This window comes from Embiotoca jacksoni, unplaced genomic scaffold (assembly GCF_022577435.1).
Source record: "Embiotoca jacksoni isolate LCO1_2020_lvr unplaced genomic scaffold, fEmbJac1.0.p SCAF_17, whole genome shotgun sequence".
In the NCBI taxonomy this organism is placed as follows: Eukaryota; Metazoa; Chordata; class Actinopteri; family Embiotocidae; genus Embiotoca; species Embiotoca jacksoni.
Genome location: NW_027185307.1, coordinates 6,383,419 through 6,409,606, shown reverse-complemented (window position 1 = coordinate 6,409,606; position 26,188 = coordinate 6,383,419). Strand labels below are relative to the sequence as shown.

The following is a 26,188-nucleotide window of genomic DNA, read 5'->3' as shown; positions in this document are numbered from 1 at the left end:
CAGAGGAAGAAGTCATCTTTAATGATTAAAAAAAAATACATAAGATCGGAAGTTTTTGCTCATTATTTTTGCTTGCTTATTTTTGATTAAATCCCTCTGAGAGGCTGCAAGCAAGTCAAACTTTTAGAAAATGAACCAAACCCAGATATTTGTCTTTGGAGTTGGTGGATCCAACCAGGCATCAAATATCACCGAGCTAACGCGAGACTGATAAAAGACTGATCTGGTAACATGACTGTGGTCTTCCACCAGATGGAGCTCACCTCCAGGTTTCATCATCAATAAGCATTGGACAGGTTGGGTCATGTGATGAACTGATGACGCAGTGTATTTTAATATGTGATCCAACTTGTGGTTTTGTTTTTTTTATCCACCTATCTGTTAATCTTGACCCTGGTTTATCACAGCCAGTATTTGATTTTTTTTTTCCCTGGTTGTTCACTCATTCACTCACTCATTCGGTTTCTAAGTTCCTGTTAGTGTCTCATGCAACCAAAACTACAATGGGAGTAAGAAATGTCTTGGTTTTGGTTCAGGAGGCAAACACCATCTTTACCTTTAAGATGGGGCCTAAAACTTTCCTTTTTGATAGAGGATATCGTTAGGATTGTCTCTGGAGACCCTGAACCACCCCGCAGTTATAATTCTACAGGATTAGCCTGCCACCTGTGATTATTTATCACTTTATTTACATTTTGTATGTTCTTTTGAGCAGGGATATTCAAACTCAGGTCCATGGGCTGGATAGGGCCTGTTTGATATTTTCTATGGCCCACAAGAAGATGGCTGTCTGGATACTGTTTCACTGTTAACGCCTTTAACAAATATGGTTATGGACCTGCTACAAGCACCTTGGAATTGTTTTGATTAAATCATAAACAGCCTCAAACTGTTTTACTTGGTTCATTTTGTATTTTGCTGTCTGAAATTAATACCATAAAGGAGATGCCCGTGATTAGTATGTTATTCCAATATTAAAACCAAGAGGTCCTCGTGCCTCAGTGATTTTCCTATCCAGCACTCTTGCCATTGAGTTTAAATATACCTGTTGTAAAGTTTATGGGGACAATATTGCATGGTGACATCTATACTTTGAATTGAAGTGAATTTACTGACTATCTAAAATTATAAATCAACGTAAACAAAGGCATGGGGACCAGATGTGTACTGTAAGGAGACCTTTATGTGAGAGACTAACACACTGAGCTGGAAAGAAATGGGTAATCATAAATTAGGTAAATAACATAATTAGTTTTGGCTGGACTGCAACAGCAGGGTCAGAGCTATAAAGTCTAGAGTGAGAGATCACATTCAAATTAAAAGCCATCCAGCGTGTTTCTGTCAGGGGGGGCGGGGGCTCCTGTTCGAGGGGGCGAGACTAGATTTTCCTCTTCAATTATATATTAGAAAACTTTATTTGACACTTTTCAAACCAGTTTGGTCACAAATGAGGTGCGTGCACTGCAGTTGGCATTTAAAGCATCTGTGTAATTGTAGATACAGAAAAAAACCCACCCACCCACCTTTGATTGAAAAAGTAAAGAAATGCATACAGAAAAAAAACACACACACACACACATGCTGTTGAATTTTAATTTGATATGAATTTTTGTTGCTGCAAAAACTATTTTTTGACAGGGAATTATATAATAAAGCAAAACATGCACATTTGTTTCGGCAGCACTCTTTCCGGTGTTTATAGCAATAGTGAGGAATACCTTATTTTTTTGGCTGATAAAATCTCATTTTATTATATTTAAAATCAGGTACAAAAAAAAGTCTCTTCAGAGTTCTCCTGTAAAACAAATATAGTTTTTATAGCAGCCGAATAACTGTGATGGACAAAGCTCAAAGTCTGTTTTACTGTACTGCCTTCATGACTATAAAGGTCCAAAAAATACAAACCGGCAAAGAGACAGAATTTAAACGGGTGTCCGATGTCTTATAATCCGTCCGTGTCCGTGTCATGCAGCGGTGCTCACTCAGGGGAGCAGTAACGTCCGGCGAAGAGGACGCTCATGGAGGGGTTGTGTCGGATGAAGAAGAGGAAGGGGCGGTCTGCGATGAAGGTGGCTGGAATCTTTAGAGACCGTACCGCCACGACAGCTGCAGTGGCCGCAGCAGCCTCGGTTCCCTCCTCGTTCACGTCCACAAAAGCCTGGTGGAAGACTTTGGACAGCACCAGGTCGTTCGCTTGAGACATTCCTGCCAAGAAAGGAGAGAGAATCAAGCTTTTCTGGACTTCCTACAGGTGATGTTTAAATTCCTGCACATGCTGTTAAAAAGAACGTATTCGTTATGTCTCACCGGAGAAGTCGCTCTTTGTGACATCGAAAGCGTCCTCCATGCCCATGCTGACCAGGACCTCTTTCAAGTCATACTTCTCCTCCAGCTTGAATCGAGGCAGCCTCACCTCCACCTCAGTTTCCTCCATCTCTTCTGGACGAGTCCACTCCACGAATTTCTCATAGGTCAGCTCTTTTTCCAGCTGGTGTGGACAAAGTCACTGGTTAGTTTGTGTGTTTAACAGTGGGCGTGTGTGTACTGTGTGTGTGTGTGTGTGTGTGTGTGTGTGTGTGTGTGTGTGTGTGTGTGTGTGTGTGTGTGTGTGTGTGTGTGTGTGTGTGTCCTACCTTCTCCAAGCCTGTTGTATCATCCTCTATCTCGTTAGGCAGGAAGATGAGCATGCTGAGGTCTTTTCCTTTGTAGGGCATCTCGAGGATCTGTCCAAAAGCAAAGTTTTTGATTTAGTTCCATTTGAAGATCAGCTGACTTCCTCATCCAGAAAAACAGGTCGATGGTTGTAAAAGTAAATCTTAATCTCTACTAGTTATAAAATTGTGGAAATTATCTTAAAAATAACAAATCCAATGGTTTCAATTGATCTCTGGAAGATGATAATAAAATCTTCTCACTGAAATCTGATCATAAATTACTGAAATATCAAAACACATGGCAGACAAACAGACATGGACAAAAGAATACAGTTGATAATAATGGACATTACCTTACAGTTTAGAGGGAGGTTAGAGGCTAGAGGGAATTTACTCTTCTGACGCATCATCTTGACCACCTTAGTGTCATTCTAAAGACAACAGGGAACAGAATAATAATGTCATACATACTAAGGTTTTTAGATTCTGCACACATTGTTGTAGGTAATCTAACTTATGATACAGAGTACACGCCCTGTGGCCACACATTTGTCTTTAACATTTTCTGATTGTGGTGTAAAATTTTCCGAGATGTGATGTTTCCTCAGCAGTCTGTGATCGTCAGAGAACTCGACCCACACTGGTGAATCATGGCTCGTGAAACAAAGACAGGACAAGTTAGGTACTGCCATGCAACACGGGCGTGTCCCTGTGCACTTTCTTACACATTGCAGGTGTGGACGAATTCCTACAAAAAGTCAAATAAAAAAGAAGGTGTTTCTTCTCACACTGCAAACACGGTGAGGTTTGTAAAAGCTGAACTGGGACGGCTTTTTTCGTTACTTTCCACCACGAGGGACTTTGGTCAAAAATGTGTATAATTATTAAATAGAGAATTGAATTAATGTCAGTGGAAGAAAAACAGTCAATATTAAAGTCTTGTGTAAATCATACTGGTGGTGAAAAGGCAAGATATTAGTTATTCAAAATAACCAAAGGAAGTAAACAGATGGAATAAAAGAGGAAAATCAAATCAAAAGTACTGTGGGACATATCAATTATTATGTTTAATTATGCCATACACCAATATGCTCCAGTTGTGTGTATATTTGGATGAAAATACTGCAGGCACACGCTCATATCCCAGATCAGCATAATTTAGTTTTTTTCATTCTCAATAATGTGAGTTCACAGTGAAACTCAGCCCTGATCCATGATGATGAATATAGACGTCTACACATACTGAAAAGGAGACATGAGTCATTTCAGTGTCTACATGTAATGCTGGGCTAATTGCACAAGAGAGAAAGAAACCTGAAGGATGATGTTTACATAGTGTTACTGTGGTAACTACAACTAGTTGTAATCCTCCTTGTAGTCTTCTCTTAGTCAGCCAGTTAAAGAAATATTAATGTCACTGACCATCCTCTTGTTCCACCTGAACTCTTTACAGAAACGTTTATGCTCATCCACATCATACAAACATTTTTCCTGATTGACTTTTTTGTCGTGATTTGGACTTCTTTACCGCTTCTTAGTCTTCAGTTCAGTCTGAGTTTTGTGCTTCCTGTTTTACTTTGAAATGACTCACCTTTTGTGTCTCCCCCCCTGATTAGTTTCAGCCGTCCCTCATTGTCCTCCTCTCCCTTCTGTATTTTGACTGTGTGCTGTCCTAAACTCTTTGGCAGTTTGGTTCAGTTTCCTGTCGTTCGTCTTTTTAAAGCCCAGATCCTCATTTTAGGTCCATGCTTTTTCTCGTTTGTGTTTTTGGATTCTGCTTTTTGGTGTCAATATCACTTCTGGATGTTTGAGCCACCTGAATCCCTTGTCTTTCATTTGAGTCTTCTCCTCCGTCAACTAAACATAAATCTCCCCTCTTGTCTTGTTGTGATGAATTTAGAAGACTTTCCATTACTCAGAATTAATGAAATTCCCAGATTTTCCCTGTCAGAGACTCCATGGTCAACGGGAATATGTCACATTATCCTCAAACTTAGAGTAAATTTAGACTTAAACTGGCTTTCTGAGCTCTCTCACTTTGCACACCACCATCAATAGTTTTCTGCCTTTGCTGAACTCTGAGCTGCAAATCAAACTACAAACATTTTAATAACAAATACCACTTCCAAGGTCCACACTTTATATTTCCAGACAGCAAATTAACAAAGCTCTGTCAAGGTGTGCTCTTAGACTGTCCTGCACATGCCAGCAGTATACAAACCTCAGTTGAACTATGTAGTATCATGTTGGATCATTTCATGAAGTCAAAGAGCCGCTTTTCTTCCTCAGTGTCTTTGTGCAGTTTTACCTTATTTAACCGAAACTGATCATCAGCAGTCAACTCCTCCTCAAACTGCTGGTTCCAGTTGCCTTTAAAGTAGATGGCATTAACCAGTACCAGCTTGGTCGCTCCGTCCAATGCGCCCTCTCCGAGCAAATCCTTGATTTTACCTGGTGAACAGGTAGGAGTAACATCATCATCACTTTAGGAGCACTAAAAACAAGTAAACGTGCAAAACTTTTCTAATTAAAACCAGAAAACAAGGCAAACAGGAAATTACATCTACTTAAAAAAAAAGAAAAAAAAAAAAGATGTAAACCACTGACTAACTGAGTTTAAGAACGAGCTTGTTTTACGTTTTTCCACCAGCAGTCTGTTCAGAACCACTGAAATTGTCATAGAGGGGACGCTTCACTCTGGCTCATATAGAGATATAAGGTGAGTACATGATGCAGCTAACTGTATACGATCTCTAAAGGTGATGTCAAAATGTAAAACACACATGTAGTATGGATGGAAATACCAACAATGTCACATACTCTGTAATTAGGATGAATTCTTGACATTTGTGATGCTTTTTTAATTGTAGGAAACTGTCTGGACATAAAATAACAACTTTAAATGCATTTAACCATTTCAAAGTAAAACTCTTGGATTTAGTTGATTGATACTAGATAGAAACTGAACTGAGAATTGAAACTGGGTAAACTGTAACGAGAGAATAATATTACCCTGTGGATTAGGATGGTAATTAGAGCATATCATAGGACCACGAACCGATCCTCAATGATGAGCAGGTTTACAGCAGAAAAACTAGTCATTACATTTTTCTCCAGGGATGGAGAGGGCTTCGGTTGGGTATGAGAGTTTGGATTTACACTCTGATGTCATGAGTGTATGCTAATACAGGGACCTACTTTGCGTCTGCTTCTCCACCCAGCTGTTGATGTTGACTCTGGCCTCCTCTGCGCTGTTGCTGAAGTCCACAGACTCGAGCTCAGCATCGTAATGCTTTTTGGTTTCAGCTAAATAATCCTGGAATCATAAATAACACATTAGAATACACATACCACAATTAAATACTCACTTTAACCCATTTACAAGCAAGAGAGACTTCAATTAATAACCTATTATTTAGTATGCATGCAGTTGAGTTTTATGTTTTCAGCTCTTTGAATTTCACGTGGCTTTGTTCATACTGGATAACAGCATACTCTTATTTTGAAATAAAGGCAACTAGCACCCTAAGTTTGTTGCCGCGACACAGAATTTATTGTGTATAATTTATAGGGGCTGATTTTACACACAGGGGTTTGTTTATTTGTCAAGTGCAGTTATACACAGCCCTTGAATAATTTCAAAGTTTGACAGGATAACCTTGTATCATCATGGTTGTTTTAGTTGGGGCCGATGTTGGACAGAGAACCTGCATTACAAACTGGCAATGTCAAGTTTGAAAGATGTCGGCATTAACTAGTCATGATGAAGAGCATATTAAGTTGCATTATGGGAATTGTAGAATTCCAGTGTTTTAAGCGCTTAACTCCTGTCAAATATAGGATATCTTAAAGTCTGAATATCACCACTACTGCTTCTTCATTTCTGATTATTCTATTTGACTGCCATGCAAAAGTACTAAATACCTGATGAATTGTGTCCAGTAAAAAAAAAAAAACTACAGTCAAGTAATCTGTTTGACTGAAATAGCTGATATATTATTATCATTTTAATCAAATTTAAGGCACTGCTTAAATCCAAATTTATGCTTACATGTAGGCTCCATTTCTTTTTGTTTCTTATTAACAAATCAAATCAAATGCAAAGTATTTACATATCAAATTGAAGGGCTGCATCTATTTCTTCATCTATTAATTCAGTAATTCTGAGCCCAACAGCTCCGATGCACACACACCTCTACAAACTGGTAAGACTGCTCCCCGTACAGCCTGTTGGCGAGGCTGAGGGCGTACGGAGCATCGGCCTGGTGGAGCTCAGTCAGGAGTTTGGCAAAGCTGGCGTGGACATCATCATCATCGTCATCATCATCCTGATCCTGATCATCCTGAGTTTTCAGGCACTGCGAACAGCAACAGAAGAGTTGGATTATATAAAGCATGATATAACCTTGGGGTTAGTTTATCTGTTGAATGATGAGACAAGACATCAAAATCATCAGTTGCTCTGCCTCAAGCTACACACTACGCCTCAGGCGGACGTACTACACTGCTTACAGTGAGTAAATTAATAAATTTAAAATGATATCCCATTTCTGTTACTGGGTTTGTGCTGTCTTTATTTTTTTATTTTATTTTTTTTAAATGAAGCTATATTGACCTTCTATTCATGTATAAATGTTACTTAACTTCTCTCAGCTAACATGGTAACAAGGAGGGCAGCAAAGTGATAAGAAACAGTAAAATAAATGATTTTGGGGACGGTGCTCTCATCATTTATATCCACAAGAACGATTATCTACAAACTTCAAGATACTGAAGATTTCAGACGTTTCATTTCTGTTTGTGAAAACCTCCTCCACCCTTTGGAAAAATTATGCAAACAGCAAAAAGCAGATCAAACAAAATCCCTAACACCATTAACAGTAATATAGTGTCAAATTACCAAAATTTGATATCTGCAGTAAAATGTTGGAAGTAGATTGACACGAGGAGGGAAATTACAGTAAATCTGAAATAATCTGGAAGCAAAATCTAATTTCTCCCCACCAGAAGACACCTGTCGCCCTGGTCATTAATCATAAATAATGTTGCTACCACCTTGAGCAGATACTGCGGCAGCCTGCTTGACTGCTGTATCTGCGTCCGCTTCCTCATCTGCAGCACTGACTGAATTGGCGTCTGGATCGACGACTGCGTTTGCATCAGTTCTGCTCCAGGCTCCTCCTTCGGTTTCTCTGCCTCCGTGAAGCTGAGGACCTGAGGGGCAGATGGGTCATTTTAATTTTCAGTAAAATAGATTACCTTTAAATGAAATGTAGTTTCACATAACATAAACATTTGATTTTGGCTGTCCATCCTCCTTCCAGATACATTTTTGGCCCTCAATATTAAAGACGTTGGTCACTTTTGGTTTAAACAGTTAAATTGTGGGGATCCGCCTCGAGGAAAACAAGTCATCACAACATAAAATCATTAAGTGTAAGAATGACTGTGTGTGTGTGTGTGTGTGTGTGTGTGTGTGTGTGTGTGTGTGTGTGTGTGTGTGTGTGTTGTAGCACACACACACGCACACAATTGGGAATTAAAACTGCTCTCTGTTGTAACTGAGTGAAAGTTCACCTCTCTGCAGCTTCATGCCAGAAGGCGTGCACGTACACGTTGTGTAACATTGCTGTAAAAATGTAGAAAGTCAGCTCCTTTCCTTCTGTACAGAAGCAGCACCGCACTGTATGAAGGATCCCTTATAAGCAAAAACATCTCTTCAGCATTAAAAGACAAATTATATAATTTTTTTTCCGCAAGATGTCGGAGAGTGACAAGAAAAGAGTTTAATCAGTGTTATACTACATGTTACAATGTGATTGATATTATTGATGCTTTAAGATCATAATTTTATAGTAGGCGGAGGTGGCTGTTGAGCTGTTTAATCCATATACCTGCATATTTTACAAGCTCATCATCAGATCTGATTGGAGGACACACAGCTACTTCTAAATGCAGTAAAAAGTGAAATATTGGTCTCTAAAATGAGGGAAGTAAAGTGATAATAAAGTAGAAAATAGAACTATGAAGGCAGTCGAGTTAATCTTTCAATCACTAAAAATTACTGAAGACAAAATCTATCCTTTGTCTTTTTTTGTTGATTTATTTGGCTAAAACATGTTTGTGATCTACAAGAACCTTTTCTTTTCCTGGATTCAGAGTCAAGAAAAGCCATATTTGCTGATACTTGGATGCTGAATGAGTAATGCATGCCTGCGCAGACACTTTCTTTTGTCACACCCCACTGTGTCAGTCAGCTTAAAAGTTTCCAGTAGAAATACAGTACAAAACACTCCCGTCATCTGTAACGCTGCTCTGTGTCTGACAGCAAACAAACCACTCATGTTTTCTACAGTGTTTCAACTAAAACAACCATTTAAACTACAGTGACACCATACCACAGACTCATGAGCTGTTTTCTCTGATATTCTGCTTAATAGAAATGAATCATCTCTCACTATCCTGTTAGATTCTTAATACATGATTAAGAGGTTGAGTGTATTGTGCACTCAGTGAACTGCACACAAGACAGAGCTTGAAACTTGAACCCAACGCAATCATTAAGTAAAATTCCAGCTGCATGATGAATCAGATCCACAGATTTGCAGCATGCATGTCTGAGTGAGTCCAAAAGGGTGTGTTTCTATGAGAACTGTAACTTTTATGCCGTTATTTTTCACTGTGTGTGCGTTCTGTTACCTCTGACATCTGTCTAGATGTGTTGCCCCGAGCACCCAGCATCACCATGGCCAGGGCCGAAGAGATGCTGAAAGAGGAGAAGAAGACATTCGCCGTCTTGTCGTCCTCACTCAGCTTTCTGAGCATTGCCAGAGAGAAGGTGGTGTTGGCCTTGGACAGAGGGGTTGATGGTGCCATTGTGTCTGGTGCAAAGAGCAGATTTGTTGAATTATGTGAAACATATATTAATTAGAATTAAGACAGTGTCCAATGCTATCCTCCCAGACATGTGTCGACAAATACCCATCACTCCCTCATCATAATCTTTTCACTCACCTTTAAATCTCTGTCGAACCTGATAAACCTGGTCAAAAGAATCAACTGTTAGTTGTTTAAAGCCTGATTTTTATTCTCATCATTAAAATCAAGTGACAGTGAGAAACATCCTGTACTTACTTCTTTAAACCAACAAGTGATCCACACCGTTTCAGTAAAATAAAGCTCTGTTAAAACTATCTCTGATGATTTATACTCAGACACACCAGGCGTGGCTTCAGTGTGACTAATAATCCAGAGATAGCACCCATCAGTGAAAGCTACACCCACTGTAATAGGGTGCTTGACTGGTGCCAGTAGGTGTGTTTTAAAGCCGTTTCTAAACCACTCCACATGAATAACTGATACAAAAAGGGTCTGAAAGAATGAATGGATGCTAAGATGAAGATGTTTGCTTTGATAAAGTCCACAAAGATAAAGTCAATTTGAGGTGATCAAAGTGGAACATTATTCATCAGTTTCTTCAGGAGATCAACAAAACAGGATGGGAGAAATGTTTCTGTTTTTATTATTATTATTATTATGCTTTTAACACTGAACATTTTTATGTTTACCTCCATTCATCATGTACATGAATGCCATGGCAATAATGGGATTTAAATGGTTCAATAGGAAAAAACAAACAAAAATAAGGTGCTCAGATTTTTATTTAGTTTGGGTTATAAAAAACAAAAACATATTGGTTTGCCAATTTAACGATGCATCCGTTGCATTTATTTGGGTGGAGCATAAGCATTTAAAAACTTGCGATCACAATTTTGGCTGCTGCAGGATTAGCCTTCCATACCCAGACCCAAATTCACTGGAGGAAAACTGAAGCTGTGAGCATTAGTTTGGCGGAGTCGGGCCATTGCATGATGACAGAGGGCTGAATTTCTCAGCAATCACCAACACTGTTCTTCCGTCTCTGGTGTTAAAGGGCTGCAAATCTTTGAAATTAATCTGTATATTTGTTTACAGTGGTTTGGAAGTCCTAATCCTTTGTTGTGCCTGCTTTAGAAAAAAAAAAAAAAGTCTTTAGTTTTGTGAAGCCGAAATGAGGAATTCCCTACAACTTGATTTGGGTTGAAGTTCAAACTGGAATTAGTAGAGTTTTATGATATGCCTACTTTGTGCAAAATAACTTGGTAAGTGTGAGTAACCAATGACATTTAACAAATGTACCTCCTGGCGTGGTTTCGTTCTGCTTTTTCCAGGATTCATCAGTGACAGCTACTTCTCAGGAGCTACACAGGCCTAAACGGGCCTGTCGATATTACATCAGACTGTAAACAATATAAGATGACCAAGAACTAACTCTGCACATGATTCAGGGCCAATATGTGCCGTCACCTGCGTTGGCACGCACTGATAACCACTTCAAACTTCTTTCTTTTTCACGCTGCTGAATTAAATGTAATGTAATAATATTATGGGTGTCGCAGCGCCCTCGTGCGGTCACCTTCAGTTACTGCTGCCGCTGCGGTCTGCGAACATGAAGAGGACACAGGAGGAGACAGGACAGTGGATAAACAACACCGGGACAAGCACACGTTGAGTTTTATGTGTATAGGAACATCATTTTCCGGTGGGGAAGGATATTTTTGCACTCCCACGGTAAGCCAAAGTCGTTTTCACCCCGCGCCGTCCCGAGCTTCGTCCACGCTGTCCGCGGTAGCTCGCTCAGCTAACGTGAACGTAAGGCGATAGCCTCTTTCAGCGGGACGGCGGACACACCAAACCCCGGTCAGAAATCTGTCGGTTAAAGCGTTGGCTCATAAATGACCGGCAAAATGCTTCAAAGAAGATAAATAAAGACTTTTAATGACGTATTGGGAATGTCCGCCCAATTCGGCTTGAGACTATTATCATAAGCAGGTCTGACTTTAATAAAAATTAGAGTTAGTTGACTTTGTTTGGGTTGATGTGAATAGTAATTAACTGAGACTAGTTAGCGTCAGCGTTAGCTGTAGCAGTGAGAATATAACATCAGGCAAAGCAGCGGTATTTTCTATGTTATATTACCTTTGTGCTCTAAAGTCTTTTGTCATTGTAGCTGCCGACTGTCCATAAATAGAAACGCATGGGAGCGTCGCATTAACTTAATTGCCACGTTTTGTTAATGGAGTTCGTCCTGCCGCAGTCACGTTAGCTCGGCTGCTAATTGAACCCATCAAAGGCTCGCTGCGGTTTTTAGTCACCTGACTTTAAAAACGAGAGTTAAAGTGCGAAGCTGGATAATAATGCGAGACACGTTGGATCCCAGCTCCTTCGTCATGTTTAACCAGCTGCAGAAGACATCTGTCTTCACCATCATGCAGCTTCTTCCTCCTTTATCTCAACCCGAAGCATCGAGGCTCTTTCTTAAGGCTCTTTCCTCATGCAGCTGATCCAACGACACACTGATTATCTGCACATCTTTTACAGGCTTTTTCCCATAATGAATTTTATATAAAATATTTAAAAAAAGATATCATAAATTATGAATGAAATGTGGCTCAAGTCAATAATTGATGTGCCCTTCCAGTCTGGTACACTGACTTCAGGGTAATGTGTGTTGACACACAGGGCCACATTTGTGCAAGTTTTGGAAGATGTTTGCAATTTAAATCTTCCCTAATACAATCTTACACCGAACTCTTCTGATCCTTTTTTTTTTTTGCAAAGGGTCTTCAAAGGCATCGTCAGCCCCGCGGGCGGAGCATCGCAACCAGACTTCATCGTCACACATCGGTGTGAAAAGCTTTACTGACGACTGCGGTGGCGGGGCGGGAGCACGCAACTCAGGATGGCATCACCCTTTGTGCCTGTCGCCGTGCCCATGGACCGAGCCTTGTCAGGCGGTAGCAACAAGCCGAGACGGCCACAGCGAGCTTCATCACTTGGGAGCGTCTCCAGCAGCTCGGACTCTTCCTCCCCCATCACCAAGGTCCCCGGCGAGGACCACGGAAGAGGATGCTCAGGTTCGCGGAGTCAGTCCCGAAGCTCGGACAGAGCCGGCCGCAGCCGTACACCGCCGCCCCTCCAGAGCTCCGTGACGCTGGCCCGGGTCAACGGGACGCTGGAAACCTCGGTGGAGTACTCGAGCTGCCCTCGCTCCATATCGGATCCTGTTGGGAGCCAGCAAGTGGAGGAGAGGCCCATCACCCCCACTTTACTGGGGTATGAGGTCATGGAGGAGAGAGCCAAGTTCACGGTATGAACCCAGAGCATTTGTTAATATCCTCGAATCAATGTGCTCATTTCAGCTTAAGTGCTCCATTATCAAGTCTCTATGCACTAAACAGAACAAGCATAATGGGAGAGGCCTTCATAGAAACTGAAACTCTAGTGTCAACATTTATTCAGCACACAGACTCGTCATCATTTAGATCCTACAAACACTTGATAAAACAGGAGGAGACAAGTCTTTCTACACTTCCAGAGGAAGAAGTTCACTTCACTCCCTTACAGGAGCTGAATTTTGGGTATAATTGGGGTAAAATGTGGGAAACAACAGGACAGGAGTCCGTTACATTTACAGTGTATTACAATATGTGAGTGAACAATCAAGTCGCTCCATCAGGGTTTTCTCACCATTATAATTGGGAGCGGCACACAAGTGTTTTTTCACAGCACCTAAAGCCCTGTAGCTTCACTATGAGCTTTGTTTACCAATGCTTGGGGATCATTTGTATGCCAGACAGTGCATTTGTAACAAAATATTTTAATGATGATAGTAGAAAATTACATTTAAATACATAGATGCTCCTCAGTTCAGTCTTTATCGGGTTGTTTTGTGTGATTTTTCGTTGTAAGCATTTTGTATTTTGTGTATATTAGAACAATTTCTCACAAGTCCACCTGTTAAAAAGTGCAACATGTATCTGCCTCTGCAGTCTTTCAGTTTGTTTTCTCTGCTGCAGGTCTACAAGGTCCTGGTGAAGAAGACTCCAGATGAGAGCTGGGTTGTGTTCAGAAGGTACACAGACTTCTCCAGACTCAACGACAAGGTGTGTCCGGATGTGTTTGTCTGTGCATGTATTTGTCTCAAGCCTCCAGCCTGTGTGAAACCTCCTTCTGTAACCGTCCGTCCCTTCCATGTTTGCAGAAACTGGTTTCGTCCATCAACGCTTTTGCTTTCAGCGTGCTTTCTGTTGTTTTTGAGTGCTCTGTGGAAGTGATTAGCGGTGCACAATGAAGCCTTCTGTTCCCAAACAGCCCAACAGGCCTGAGCCAACGAGCAGGATGACTCTCTGGCGGTTTCGGGAAGGGTAGTTTGGTCGTAGATTAAAGAGGGAGACTAAATTAAGCCCTTTGACAATATTGTATGTGGGGGTAAAAACCTGAAAAAAATGATGATTGATTAAAACTATTAAAAGTGATGCAGACACATTAATCCAAGGCGAAATGAATGAAAACACAGGAGCTGAGATCACCTTACATTGAAAGGAGAGAAGACAGAGGAAGCATGCGCTTCTTTTCCTCCATTTCTGTGGATCATGCTGTTTGTGTTTGTAGAAGTCTCATTCATCACACATTTCACTATTTATTTTATTAACTTCAGCAATTTGGCGCAAATCTTTCGATGATTTTTCTCCGTCTAATTGTCTTAAAAATATTACAAGAAGCAGTGAAGTTATTTAGGAGAGCTCGCCAGCTGTGAGAGAAGCCGAACACAGTTTTTTTGAGACAGGTCAGCAGAGAACCGAACCCTGTCACCACTTGATTAAGTTTGCAACACACAGCACCGCCTCCACGGCATTTGTGTTGTAGCGTGGACCTCACCCAACATCGCTTCACTCTCGGGTCATGCCAATGGCTCCGGCTACCAAGTATGAAAACAAGAAGGTGTGACACACACACACACACACACACACACACACACACACACACACACACACACACACACACACACACACACACACACACACCAGTTCACTTCTTGATAAGAAAATGGACTCCTAGTGCTGATTACAAACATTTTTAAAGTGAAGACGGATTGATGGCAGAGATAGATGGAGGTCGGCATGGTTAATTTTGAGGCAGTCATCACAGGACACTGAACAGCTGACGTCTGTCAAAAAGGAGGCAAACAGTGGGTCAGTGAATTGATGTAAGAGAAGCATTTGGGAATATTTCTCTTTAAATACACGCAGCAACTTTAACTAAAAATGGCTGAATTACGTAAAGGAAGCCGACTGGCGTCCTCGTTCCTTGAAGATCAAAGGTTTCAAAAAAAAGTATCCCAATGTCTATAAAAAACTTCTTAGCGCATCCCAGTATAAAGCACATGTCTCCTATTTGTGTTTTCAAAAGAGTCCCAAAGTGTGTTCCAGGTATCATAAACATCACTCCACAAGTGTTCATGTGAAACTTGCCCTCCAACCCGCTGAGACGCTGTGGGGTCACGGGTGAAATTTTAGAAGCTGTCTGGTTTTACATGTGAAGAATATTTAATCCTGTTATATTCAGTCATTCAGGATGAGGCCGGGATTAAAGGAAGGTCTGGCAACAGATGCAGCGTTTGTTTTTCTTTGTCCTGGACTCACATGGCTGTAGGAACCGTTTGTGAGGAGACGGTCGTATCAGTGCAGTTTTCTGCAGCCTTTACCAGATCTATTGTTGCATGTGACAACACAATTACTTGATCAGTATTGTGTCACGTTATGCAGTTTTGTACTCAAATTGAAGACATTTTTTTTTATATCAAAATGTGTCAATTTTTTAATATAATAACCATTTATCCACATTTTGAGAAACTCAAATTTTTGTAATGCCACAAAAAAAAATGCATCAAGTGTGGTTGTACTTGGCTGCAGGGTGGCAGGTTTATTAAGCCACAGTACAAACGAACACGAGTAGATTTAATAAAGAATTCCAGTTAAGTCAAAAAAGGAGACTGTTTTTCCACGTTTCCTCTTAAAACAAATGATCACTCTTTGATTTAGCCAAATATACATGATGTGTAATTCAAAATATCAAGTTATGTTTTAATTTACAGAAGAAATGAAAAAATAAAAACATTATAATTAACATTTATATTAAATGTGGAGGTAGTTTTTAATTGTGAAACCTCTACATTGTGGTTATTTAATCAGGGATGTGGATTGGAGGAGGTGTGTGTGTGTGTGTGTGTGTGTGTGTGTGTGTGTGTGTGTGTGTGTGTGTGTGTGTGTGTACACTACTGTTTATCTCATTACGTCCACACAAATCTCTTTGATCAAATCATTACGTTGGCTTGAGCGCTGACATGTATTGTTTTATTAACTGCTGTAGGTGTATGCAGGGGCGATCATGTGATACTCACTCCCCTGTGTGTGTGTGTGTGTGTGTGTGTGTGTGTGTGTGTGTGTGTGTGTGTGTGTGTGTGTGTGTGTGTGTGTGTGTGTGTGTGTGTGTGTGTGTGTGTGTGTTTTCTGTCCAGCTGAAGGAGATGTTTCCAGGCTTCCGCCTCTCGCTGCCTCCCAAGCGGTGGTTCAAAGATAACTACGACAGTGACTTCCTGGAGGACAGGCTGTTGGGACTTCAGGCGTTTTTGCAAAACCTGGTCGCACACAAGGACATTTCCAACTGGTGTGTGACACCATGTTAGAAATACAGTCACTGACCCGTGTGTTGTGTCATGCTGAGACATCAGTGCAGACACAGTTGTTTTCCTAACTCTTTATTTTGTGTTTGGTTGGATCGGTGTTACACAGAATGCATATTTATCTCCACATAGATTACTGATAGCAGCGTCGGGCTATTTTATAAAGTTAATGAAGTATTTTTTCATTTTTGAACTGAGCACACTGGTCCGTTCAAAACAACAATCTCTCACATACATGCTCACACTCTTATGTTACATCCTTTGTTCTTGTTGACAGCCTGGCAGTGAGAGAGTTTCTGTGTCTCGATGACCCTCCAGGGCCTTTTGATAGTCTGGAGGAGAGCAGGGTAAGTGTGCATATATGCAATGCATGAAAAACAAATGACGTATTTTGATGATTTCTGGAACTAAAACTGTGGAACCCAATATTTTCTTCCAATGTTAAGAGTTTCCTGTGGAACTACAAACCAGTTTGATTTGTTTACCTCACGGGGACACGCATGTCCGCATGTGGGTGATGCAACACAGTCTTACAGATGTTGTCATAATGTTCCTCTGATGTGGTAACATGCTGAGATACGAGCTCAACATTATATATTCACTTTGCACATTGGTAAGTTGCAGGAACATATATATGTTGAGCAGACTTGAAAAGTCTCAGAGTTTCATGAACTCATTAGGTCTTCAGTGACTTGTTAGGACTTTTTAGAAATGTCATCAGAAGCTCTAAATCCTGATAAATGTGGACTCTTCATACCTTTTGCTAAATCTCAACACCTGAGAGCTTTTCCAAGTAGCTGACTGAAGGTTCAAAATGAAGCTGACTGATTCCTTACGAAGCAATGAAGGCTATAAAAAAAATATATCTTCTCACTTGCAGTTTCTGCTGCCTTAAGTGTCAGTAAGAAATTGTTGTTAAGGGCAGCAGTGGAAGAAAAATGCTGGGCAGAAAGGCAACACAGAAAACCCCCATATGACCGTGCAAGAGGGCAGCAGACGGGTGCACAAACAGGATCTACATGGACGAGTCATCAGAGGGAAACTTCACCTCATCACGAAATCTACGTCTTAAAATCTGCAAAGCAACATTTGGATACCTGCTGCCAACTGTCGGGAGATATTCTGCTGTGTGGTCGTGCGGCAGCAGGTGGAACAGGAAACTGTCTGGACAGAGGGGCTGGATGGGAGTTCATGTCAGGAAAACTCTGGATGCAAATGTCATGCAGACAGTTGAGAGAGTGAAGCTAGAAAGATGACAGCTTCTGTAACAGGATAAGGATCCACAGCGTATTATAAAATTGACCATTAACCTTTTCAAATGCGCCCCGCCGCTGAATGTACGATGGAGACAGACTCTCATCACACCAGACAATACGTTTGTCCAGTTGCCCTGTCGCCTACAGCTGCCCTCGTAAAACAGCCTACTTTATCTGACACTGTAAACCTATGTATGTATGTTTAAAACGGATTTAGAAAATGACTTGAGATGAAAGTACAGTTTGTCTTCGTGTTTGCCCGTTGGAGGCTTTTGCATCTAAAAGTCTCGTCCTCGTCTTCTCCTCTGTTGCCTGTCAACTAAAATCAGCAGGCTTATTACCGGTGTTTAAATAACACACAACCAAAGGAGATGCTCGCCTGCATGTCGTGAGTCTGTTCTCCTCCTCGACTGCCTGTCAGACTCAGCAACTGGCACCACACACACACACACACACACACACATACGCACACGGCATAGAAACCATTAAAAATGTAATTTTGGGTTTAAATGTTCTCCGTCTGTCCGTCCAGGCGTTCTGTGAGACTCTGGAGGAGAGCAACTACCGCCTCCAGAAGGAGCTGCAGGAGAAGCAGAAGGAGATCACTTCCCTGAAGAGGAGGCTGGAGGAGAGGGAGCAGGCCATCCTGCAGTTGGAGAAGCATGTCAAGTCAGTAGACACACACACACACACACACACACACACAGTAAGTACAAGATGTACCAATGAGGGTAGATAAACACATTCAGGACACAGATACAGGTCACATGTTGTTCACAGCATGTGCTCCTTAACTGCATTAACATGAACAACATTGAAGGTGGAACTAAGTCCATCTGATTGTGTATTGTCTGTGTGTCCGTGTCTCAGTAGTGAAGCTGCGAGTCCCGAGTCTCCGTGTGGTCTCTCAGCTCAGGGCAGCGAGAGCAGCGCTGATGCAGACGTGCAGTCATCCGCTATAGAGGCCGACCAGGACATGCCTGCCGACACAGGGTAACACACACACACACACACACACACACACACCGAAGCTTGTCACAATAAGGAGGTAAGTCGTAGGCAGCGGCAACACACACAATAACACGTTGAATCAAATCAATATGAATTAAAGTAATTAATTTAACACTCCCCAGTAAATCTCACTACATCTTTAACCACTGTTGGTTTGAACCCACAGTTCATTTTCTAATGCTTTTAAAAAGTAGCTCAGGGATGGAAGACTGAATGCTGAACATTTATCACCTTAAGGAGCATTTATGCACTGAGGCCTTTGTTCCACCCGTCAGGTTAATTCAATTCAATTCAGTCTATATAGTAAGTAACAGAATAGTAAGGTTGAGTTAACAGGCTGCTTGCGGATGTTTCAGCCACAGACTGAATATAAACGTGTTCGTAGCTTCCAGGTCTGAATAAAGAGGCTGATGCAGTTGTACCTTAAAAAAACAAACAACCTCCGGCTCCACAGACTCCCATTCAACTTCTTTTTCCACAAGTTATCAAGTTTTTAACAGTTAAAGTCCCTCCTACTTTCTGGCGGTCCATCTGAAAATAATCCGTCATTAATTAGAAAAAAAGCTTCAAAAAGATGTTTTTGGGGGCGTGTCTGTTTGATTGACAGTCCTGTGCTGCAGTCAGGTTTCTACTATCGCTGGGTGCGACTTAGTATCGTCAGGTTTCCAGTCAGATCCCGCGCTCGCTCCCCCCAGCTGGTCCTAATATGGTCACAACCGTCTCTAAACCGCTCGCAAGATGGTGACGGCCAGTATCCGAACTCGAGGCTTCATCACAGCCGTTCACAAACCGACAGGTGACATCACTGTTGTTTGCCGCTTGGTTTCAGCCGTGTGACAGAACAGGAGGGTAAAAAAGGCCCGTCTCCTCTACAGACATGGATTTCTCTTAAGTGACTGATTGACGATCTACGGCGGTGAACTTGATTGAAAGGTCCTGAACAGTGCGGGCTGGCCTCTACCACCTAATTCAATTATTAAGTATTGATTTCATACAGCAACAAGACTCGTGGCGCACACGTTTTAAATGCATTTCTCCCCATGAAAAGTCTTTCAGCAAAAGCATAAATACCACAATGGAAACTTACTCCACTACATGTAAAAACTTTTCATTAAGGATCTGACACGCAGAAAGGTTCCAGATGAACAGCATGTTCAAACCTGCAATCCCAAAAATAGGATCAAATGCTGGAGGAACTTTGAAATGTATCTGGCCATAAAGTGGGTGGTGAACAATGTGTGTTCACTGAGGCTCTAATATTGGTGATTATTCCAGTATTTGGATGTATTTGCTGGATTTTCTGGCGTTCTAATATCAAGAAACGCATAACTCAAAGTAGAACTGGCCTGAAGTATTCCACGAAGGCTTTGTTCAGACCGCCAGCCCAGATCAGATTTTTTATCATATCCAGATTGATTTTTGAAAGTCTGAACAGCAAAAAAAAACTCCACAGAAAGATGCGGAAATAAACTGTCTGCTGCCACTTCTGTGCCGACAGCTTCCAAGTTGGAAAGCTGCACCACCAGCGTAGCTGCGCGTACGTCGTTACCACAGCAACCCCTGCAGACAGGTTGGAGATGTCTGGATCAGTCTGGACACACCAAATCTGATCTGGTCAGTTGCGGACAGTCTGTCCCTAAAGAGCTGATATGAGAGAAAAATCGGATCTTCCTGCAGTCTGAACAAAGTGATAGCCGGTGAGAAAAGGTCAACAAAGTTTACATTAGTCTAAGAAAGAACAAGACTCCAACTAGGACTTGTTAAAAACGGTATAAATAACACACAGAAAGCTTTGTTCAGGTTTTCCCTGTAGGGAGGTGGTCCAGTGGGAGAATGACATTGGCAGCAGGAGTTGCAGCCGCTGTGAAGCACATGCTGACAGCAGTGATTAGGTTACTGACTCGTCAGTCGTAAAGTGTCCAGAGAAGCCAAAGTTTAAATTCAAATGTCACACACCCCATAAACAGAAATAAAAACCCGTTAATGTTTCATTACGACGGTGCGGCTACATCAATGCAAAGTTGTTCTAGACAGTAAAAGCTGAGAGCAAGAGTAGAGTCAAGACAGATGGCGCCGTGGATCTGGTTCGATAGATTTATTAGATACGCATGCTGCAGGTCCTTTTATCACCCATCACTGTAGAGAGATAGGTACTTTATTAATCCCACAATGGGAAATGTTGGTGTGACAGTAGCATGTACAGGGCAAAGCAATAAATTACAGAATATAAAATAGAGGTAGTAAAAAAAAATTAATATAATTTTTTTTTTTTAAATGCACATTATATACAACTTATATAAAAATAGAATAATATTAAATTGAACTAAACTAAAGCACTGTAGTCGCTAGTTCCTATGTTGAAATAAGAAGTTCGGTCTAATCGCTGGTTGTTTCCACACACTCAGAATCATCACTGCTTTCGTATAGTTCCTTTAAAAGGCGTCTGGCTTCGTGTGCGCTCTTGTACAAGTTACATTTTAAAAGCTCATAATTACAGTTTTGTCTTTTTCTGTAGTGTATCACAGTTTTAACAAAGTTACTTCTTACATTCTTTGTCACACCCAGAACTTGAACATTTTTTTGATGCCCCAAAAATATATATGCATTTGAATAATTAAATTGATATAAATGTATGAGGAATAATCAACTCCTGTTTTCATTTACTATACAAATATTATTCAACCAGGAGAATCTTTATTCGGGGACAGCTCAACCCGGAGTTTCAATTAATGCAATTCAGGCCCTCATCAGAGCCATACGTTTAGACTGAAGTGCTTGTCTGAGTAAATAAATCAGTCTCTGATTGTTTTATTTTTGTAATAAATCACTGGTAGTAGTAATTAATTAGATATTTATTATTTCAAAAGTAAAGGTGATTGTCAATGTCATTATGCTCCTCACAGTCAAACCCTTTAGTTTGTTTTGTTTTCTACACATTTTCACCTCACTTCTTGTGTTTTTTTTAACCCTCATATTTCACAGCAGTGCTGCCCCAATCTGAAAAAAAGAGCCCATAACATGTGAGGTACTTCAAACTCCATCTCAGCAGGCAAAAAACCTCTGGTCCTTTCATCTTCTTCTTCACAGTAACACGCATCCCATCATTACCTGTACGATAAAGGTGTCCTTGTTTTGTGGCGTCGGGGTGTTAAAGGATCGGTTCAGATTGTTTTCAAGTCTGTCTTAATACATTACTCTGAAGTTAAATGTGCAGTTGATTGTTGTGTTTGTTCTGCCTGCACATTTTACATGTTGGTACTGTGTTAGGATTTACTTGCCAAAAAAACCCAACCTATCTTTTAAGTGCTTGCGGTCCGGATGTTAATTGAAGCTGGGGTGAGTTCACTTTCAGGAAAGTTCCTTCACCGAGATGGCCAATAAACAAAGAGTCAAATTGACAACTTTTATTTATCAGCACTGTTGCATGTTACAATTTAAATGTGTTGGCTGCAGTAACATTACAGACCCTCCGGTTGTTTCCACTCTTTGAATGATGTAAACCTGAAAATGATTTGCCCCCAGCTGTGTGTTTGTTGGACTGCGTGTTTCTGTGAAGCTTTTGGCTGTAACACTTGCACCCCTGCTTCATGTATGACTAACACATGCTGTCAGCGCCTCTCCTCCCGCTGGTGATGTGAGCTCACTTATGTGGGCATCGTAGGTTGTTGGACTTCAGGTTTCTCTTTCTTCCTCTCTCCATCTGTCGTATCAATCACTTCTGATTATGCAGAGTCGGGCTCGGATCTCAGCTGCTCACAAATAACGTGGATTCCTGGTGCTGTGTGCGAGGCGCAGTCAGAACGTTTGGAGACGGTTCTTGTTGTGCAGCAGCGGAGCTTTGATGTCTGAATAAATACTCCCACGTTACGTAGCTTGATCAACATAGGCTCCCAAGATGGACACGTTTTTGTGGCCGCCGGCTCGTGCACATTTGAGATTTTCCTCAGCGGTACTTGCAGCGCGTGGAACAACTTTCTTGTTTGACCGATGCGTTTCAGCTCGTGGCTTCATCGGGTCAACATGAAACACTGCAGCAAACACTTAAATACGCTGGGCTTGAAACAAAGGAGGAAAATCAAATAGGTTAAACAACAACAAAAAAGAAAGCGCAACCGCACATACAAACGCACTCGCGTTTGAGGTTTCACTGTGGACCCGACACATGTTTGGGGAACAGTACAACTGTGTTGAATGAGCAGACATGTTTTCAGGTTAATTGTACCAAACGTTTCCCCTCAGAAAGTCACAGGAGAACTCTGTGTTGACAGTTTGTACCTGGGGGACAAATTCACGGTGCACAACCCCACAAATGGCAACGAAAACCAGCAGGTTGCTCCTGACCTGAAGCACTTCGTTCCGCCGAGTTGCTTCATTGGCTTTCTGAAGCGTTTCAAGACTCTTTGTTGCCGACTTCCGGAGTCTTGACACAAAATTAGATTTTTCCGTCTGCTCATGTCGACGGTGAAATCGCAAACGTGCAAAACGGGGGTCACAAAAACGTGTGCAGGTCAGGCGCTGATGTTGGTCAAGGGATGTAACTTGGAGTACTTCTTCACCAACGGCAGAGCTTCCTCCTCCTCTGTGCACGTTTCCGTGCTGAGCTTCGTTTGATCACAACAAGAGCCGTCTCTGAACTTTTTAAATCGCAAACTCTTACAATATTTCGTGTGCTATATGTTATATTTGAGGATGCAGACCAGTAGTAAAAGGCCCCGACACGTTTCTCTGTGGTCAGTGATGCAGGAACAGATGGAAGAGTCGGAGAGAAAAGCCGTGGTCCTCTGTGTTCTCGGTGGACCTTTTAACTGTGGTGTTGTAGCATTAATAGCTTCATTCTCAAATTGAGCGATTGCAGTGTCTGCCCTCTACATTTCCTCCCGGATCCTCTCGGTCTGTCGGCCTTCATGTTGTCTGAGTCTTAAAACTTCTCATATTCCATTTAATTTGAGTCAAATGCTGAGTGTGTTTCCTCTGCTGTGACTTCCCTCTCTCCAGTGGACGGTGCGAGGTCGAGCCGGTGAGATCCTCCGCCTGTTGGTGCGGGCCGACGCTCGGCGTCTCTCCTCCGGTCATCCAGGTCACTCAGCTGTACCACAAGAAGCTGGAACACGAATGACAAACCTCCTCTTTCATCCTCCACTGCTTCATGACTTCCAACAATTTTTTTTTAAGCTGGATTAGTACTCCGCACCCATCTCTTGTTTTTTTTCAGTCGTTTTGAACGACATCATCGCATTTCAGTTTTCCACCCTCCAGACGTTGGATTTGATGCATCATCTCCTGAACATCTGTGTATAGTTAAGATGGAATGGTTTTACATTGAAACTATCTGTTTCACTACTCAACGGGTTATGGGGATGTTTTATCTGGAACCGACAGAAGACTTTGACAACCTCAGACTCGGCCCTCAGTTCACTTTTGAATTTCCTGCTGCGCCAGATTGGATCGATTCGGTCCTGCGCTCACAAAGCCAAAGTTTGGCCTCTTGACCAAAAAAAAAAAGAGAGAGACAAGTTGAAGACTCACACTAGTGCTTCGATGACTTTCACAAGTGTGACAATCTACAGAAAACCTGAACCATCATCTCATCAGTTTCTGCATCGCCTTATGGCTCCTTATTAGTGACAAGAGCCCCCCTTCTGCAACCAGAGGAACAGCGCCCCCCTGTGGCTGTGGAAGTAAATACAAAGTCAGACTCAGGATGAGCACTCGGTAACCAGATGGGTATCACAGAGGATCGGTAACTTTCCGTTTGTCATTGCTTCGTACTGCCATTGACTGCCATCATCGTAGACAGACGTCCTTTGTTGAGAAACTTCAGTTTTCATCCAAACATGCGTTCCCGCTCGTTTTTAGTGTCATGTGTGATTCGTGGTGAACCGCGTCCTGTGAGGGACAATCTGAAACATACCGTGTCCAGAGAGAGAGCCGAGGAATGTAACGGCCCCCGTCAACATATGCCGCTTCAAGACCTTGATTATGCCAACTTGAATTCACTGCATGAATATAAACAGCAGACCTCTCCTGTTAAAAGAGTGGAGACTGGACCTGGACTTGTTTAGATGTCTCAACGGTCTGCTAAGGTTGGTGTCGCAGGTGTAATTAAAGGATCAGTTTACCAAATTTGTTAAAAGATAGACATTTCTACTCATCTCTTGCAGGCGTGTACACCCCGGGTTACAGGTGTGCAGCCCTGCAGTTTTATTTTGTTATCTACTGAAGATTTGAAGATGTCCACCTCTATGATTTCTGCCAATATCTTGATCAAATTTAGGGGAATCAAATGTTGCTCCTTGTGCGCGAAGTATTTTAAATCACTTTTGTAAAACTCGACTGCAACTTTATTCTGTTTCGTCAAGATAATCCACTGACCTCGTTGTTTTTAATGGCATTCAAAATTCCAATAGGGTGAGATACCCCTTAAAGAAAGTGTGTCATTTGGGTGAAATGTGCCCTTTAAGCCCATTCATTTACTTTTCAATGAACCTCAATTTCAGTCCAGAAGGGCATTAAGAGGACACACACACACACACACACACCCCTGTATCATTGCGGTGCTAAATTACCTTGAAAAATCCTGTAGCTCTGACCTGAGATCTACACATTTCAGAAAGAAAGAGGACATTACACTTCCTTGTCATGGTTTTCAGAAATCATGGCCCTTGAAGTTGAAGTGGAAAAACATCGTACTGGTTCAGCCTTGTTGGCTCTGTGTCTGCTTCAAGACTGTTCAGTAGATAAACAAATTCTCCACAAAAAGCCATATTTTTAGACCTAAACACCACTGGAGAAGCCGAGGTTTCACACGTGGTGGTCCGTGCCGACAAGCTGTTGTTGTCACTCTCAGAATATGAGTTGATAAAGTGTATAAATAGACGCAGCTGATGTTGAATGGTCTCAAACCCGGCCTGGAAAAGGTCACGTGATGCACTTTATGGATGAATGGCAACACGTAATGTTCGCTAGGATCTTGTTTTTTTTAATGTTTATTGTGAGACCGAAGCCTTTTTCCATCACTGAGTCTGTCTTGATTCCCAACTGGATCTGATATGTTAATATTTGATTCACTTTATTGACTTTTGTTTATATTTTGCTCTGTAAATTTTCACGTAATTCTAAGTGCCTTGAATATCTTTCACGTTGCTTTTGTTCTCCATGTGTATGAATAGCTTTATAGATGCACTCTGTCCCTCGGATGGAAACACTGTTTTAGATAACTCTCCTGTGTAAATGGCGTTGCTCGGAAATCGACCGAATATGACAAGTTTTTTTGTAATATGACATGGATCATTGTTGCTTCTTAGTTCAGATATACACCTGTAGTTGCACTTTTAAAAATTTCTATGAGTAACATTTGATATCACCAATAATGCCCCAGATTTAAAGGGATAATTCACTGAATAGATCTGAGATGTATACTGTTCCACGTGCTATAGCAGAGACGTTTATCAGAAATATTTAATTCACATACAATTAAACACGAAGTGATATATTGAATACATGTCTGTTTCCTGTTTCGTCACGTTTGAAGTCTTTTATAGGGTCGAAGGTTTGTGTTAAAGGTCTGATAAGTCTGCTGAGAAGATAGGCTAACATTTTAAAAAGGGATCAACTTTTACTGCCAAAAAAGTAAAAGCGAACCAGCGAGTCTTTTACCAACGCCCACACGTGAAAACACTAAAATATGTCATTTTTCGTCACGC

General features: G+C 41.4%; 2 protein-coding genes across 8 annotated transcripts; one reads left to right on the top strand and one right to left on the bottom strand.

Annotated features, from left to right (window-relative positions):
- Positions 1-1,579: 1,579 nt before the first annotated feature.
- LOC138199336 (leukocyte elastase inhibitor-like) lies at positions 1,580-9,814 on the bottom strand. 2 transcript variants are annotated; one of them, XM_069151360.1, is made up of 11 exons: positions 9,789-9,814; positions 9,669-9,713; positions 9,354-9,535; positions 7,710-7,868; positions 6,848-7,012; positions 5,853-5,970; positions 4,963-5,105; positions 3,008-3,085; positions 2,634-2,723; positions 2,308-2,488; positions 1,580-2,205 (listed from the first exon to the last, which is right to left on the bottom strand). In XM_069151360.1, exons 3-11 carry the CDS (start codon positions 9,528-9,530, stop codon positions 1,979-1,981), a joined length of 1,338 nt encoding a protein of 445 aa, XP_069007461.1. In that variant the 5' UTR covers positions 9,531-9,535; positions 9,669-9,713; positions 9,789-9,814; the 3' UTR covers positions 1,580-1,978. The 2 variants fall into 2 exon arrangements, with proteins under 2 accessions (XP_069007461.1, XP_069007462.1); XM_069151361.1 differs by having other exon boundaries at positions 9,669-9,696; positions 9,789-9,796.
- Positions 9,815-11,135: 1,321 nt separating this feature from the next.
- snx16 (sorting nexin 16) lies at positions 11,136-25,982 on the top strand. 6 transcript variants are annotated; one of them, XR_011178337.1, is made up of 9 exons: positions 11,136-11,264; positions 12,315-12,843; positions 13,553-13,639; positions 16,054-16,202; positions 16,496-16,565; positions 18,007-18,143; positions 18,345-18,467; positions 21,468-21,595; positions 23,481-23,572. XR_011178337.1 is itself a non-coding variant. In XM_069151367.1 (9 exons), the coding sequence occupies exons 2-8, from the start codon at positions 12,436-12,438 to the stop codon at positions 21,484-21,486; spliced, it is 990 nt and encodes a 329-aa protein (XP_069007468.1). In that variant the 5' UTR covers positions 11,136-11,264; positions 12,315-12,435; the 3' UTR covers positions 21,487-21,505; positions 23,481-23,567. The 6 variants fall into 6 exon arrangements, 5 of the variants coding, with proteins under 5 accessions (XP_069007468.1, XP_069007466.1, XP_069007467.1 ...); XM_069151367.1 differs by having other exon boundaries at positions 21,471-21,505; positions 23,481-23,567; XM_069151365.1 differs by having other exon boundaries at positions 21,468-21,505; positions 23,481-23,567.
- Positions 25,983-26,188: the final 206 nt, after the last annotated feature.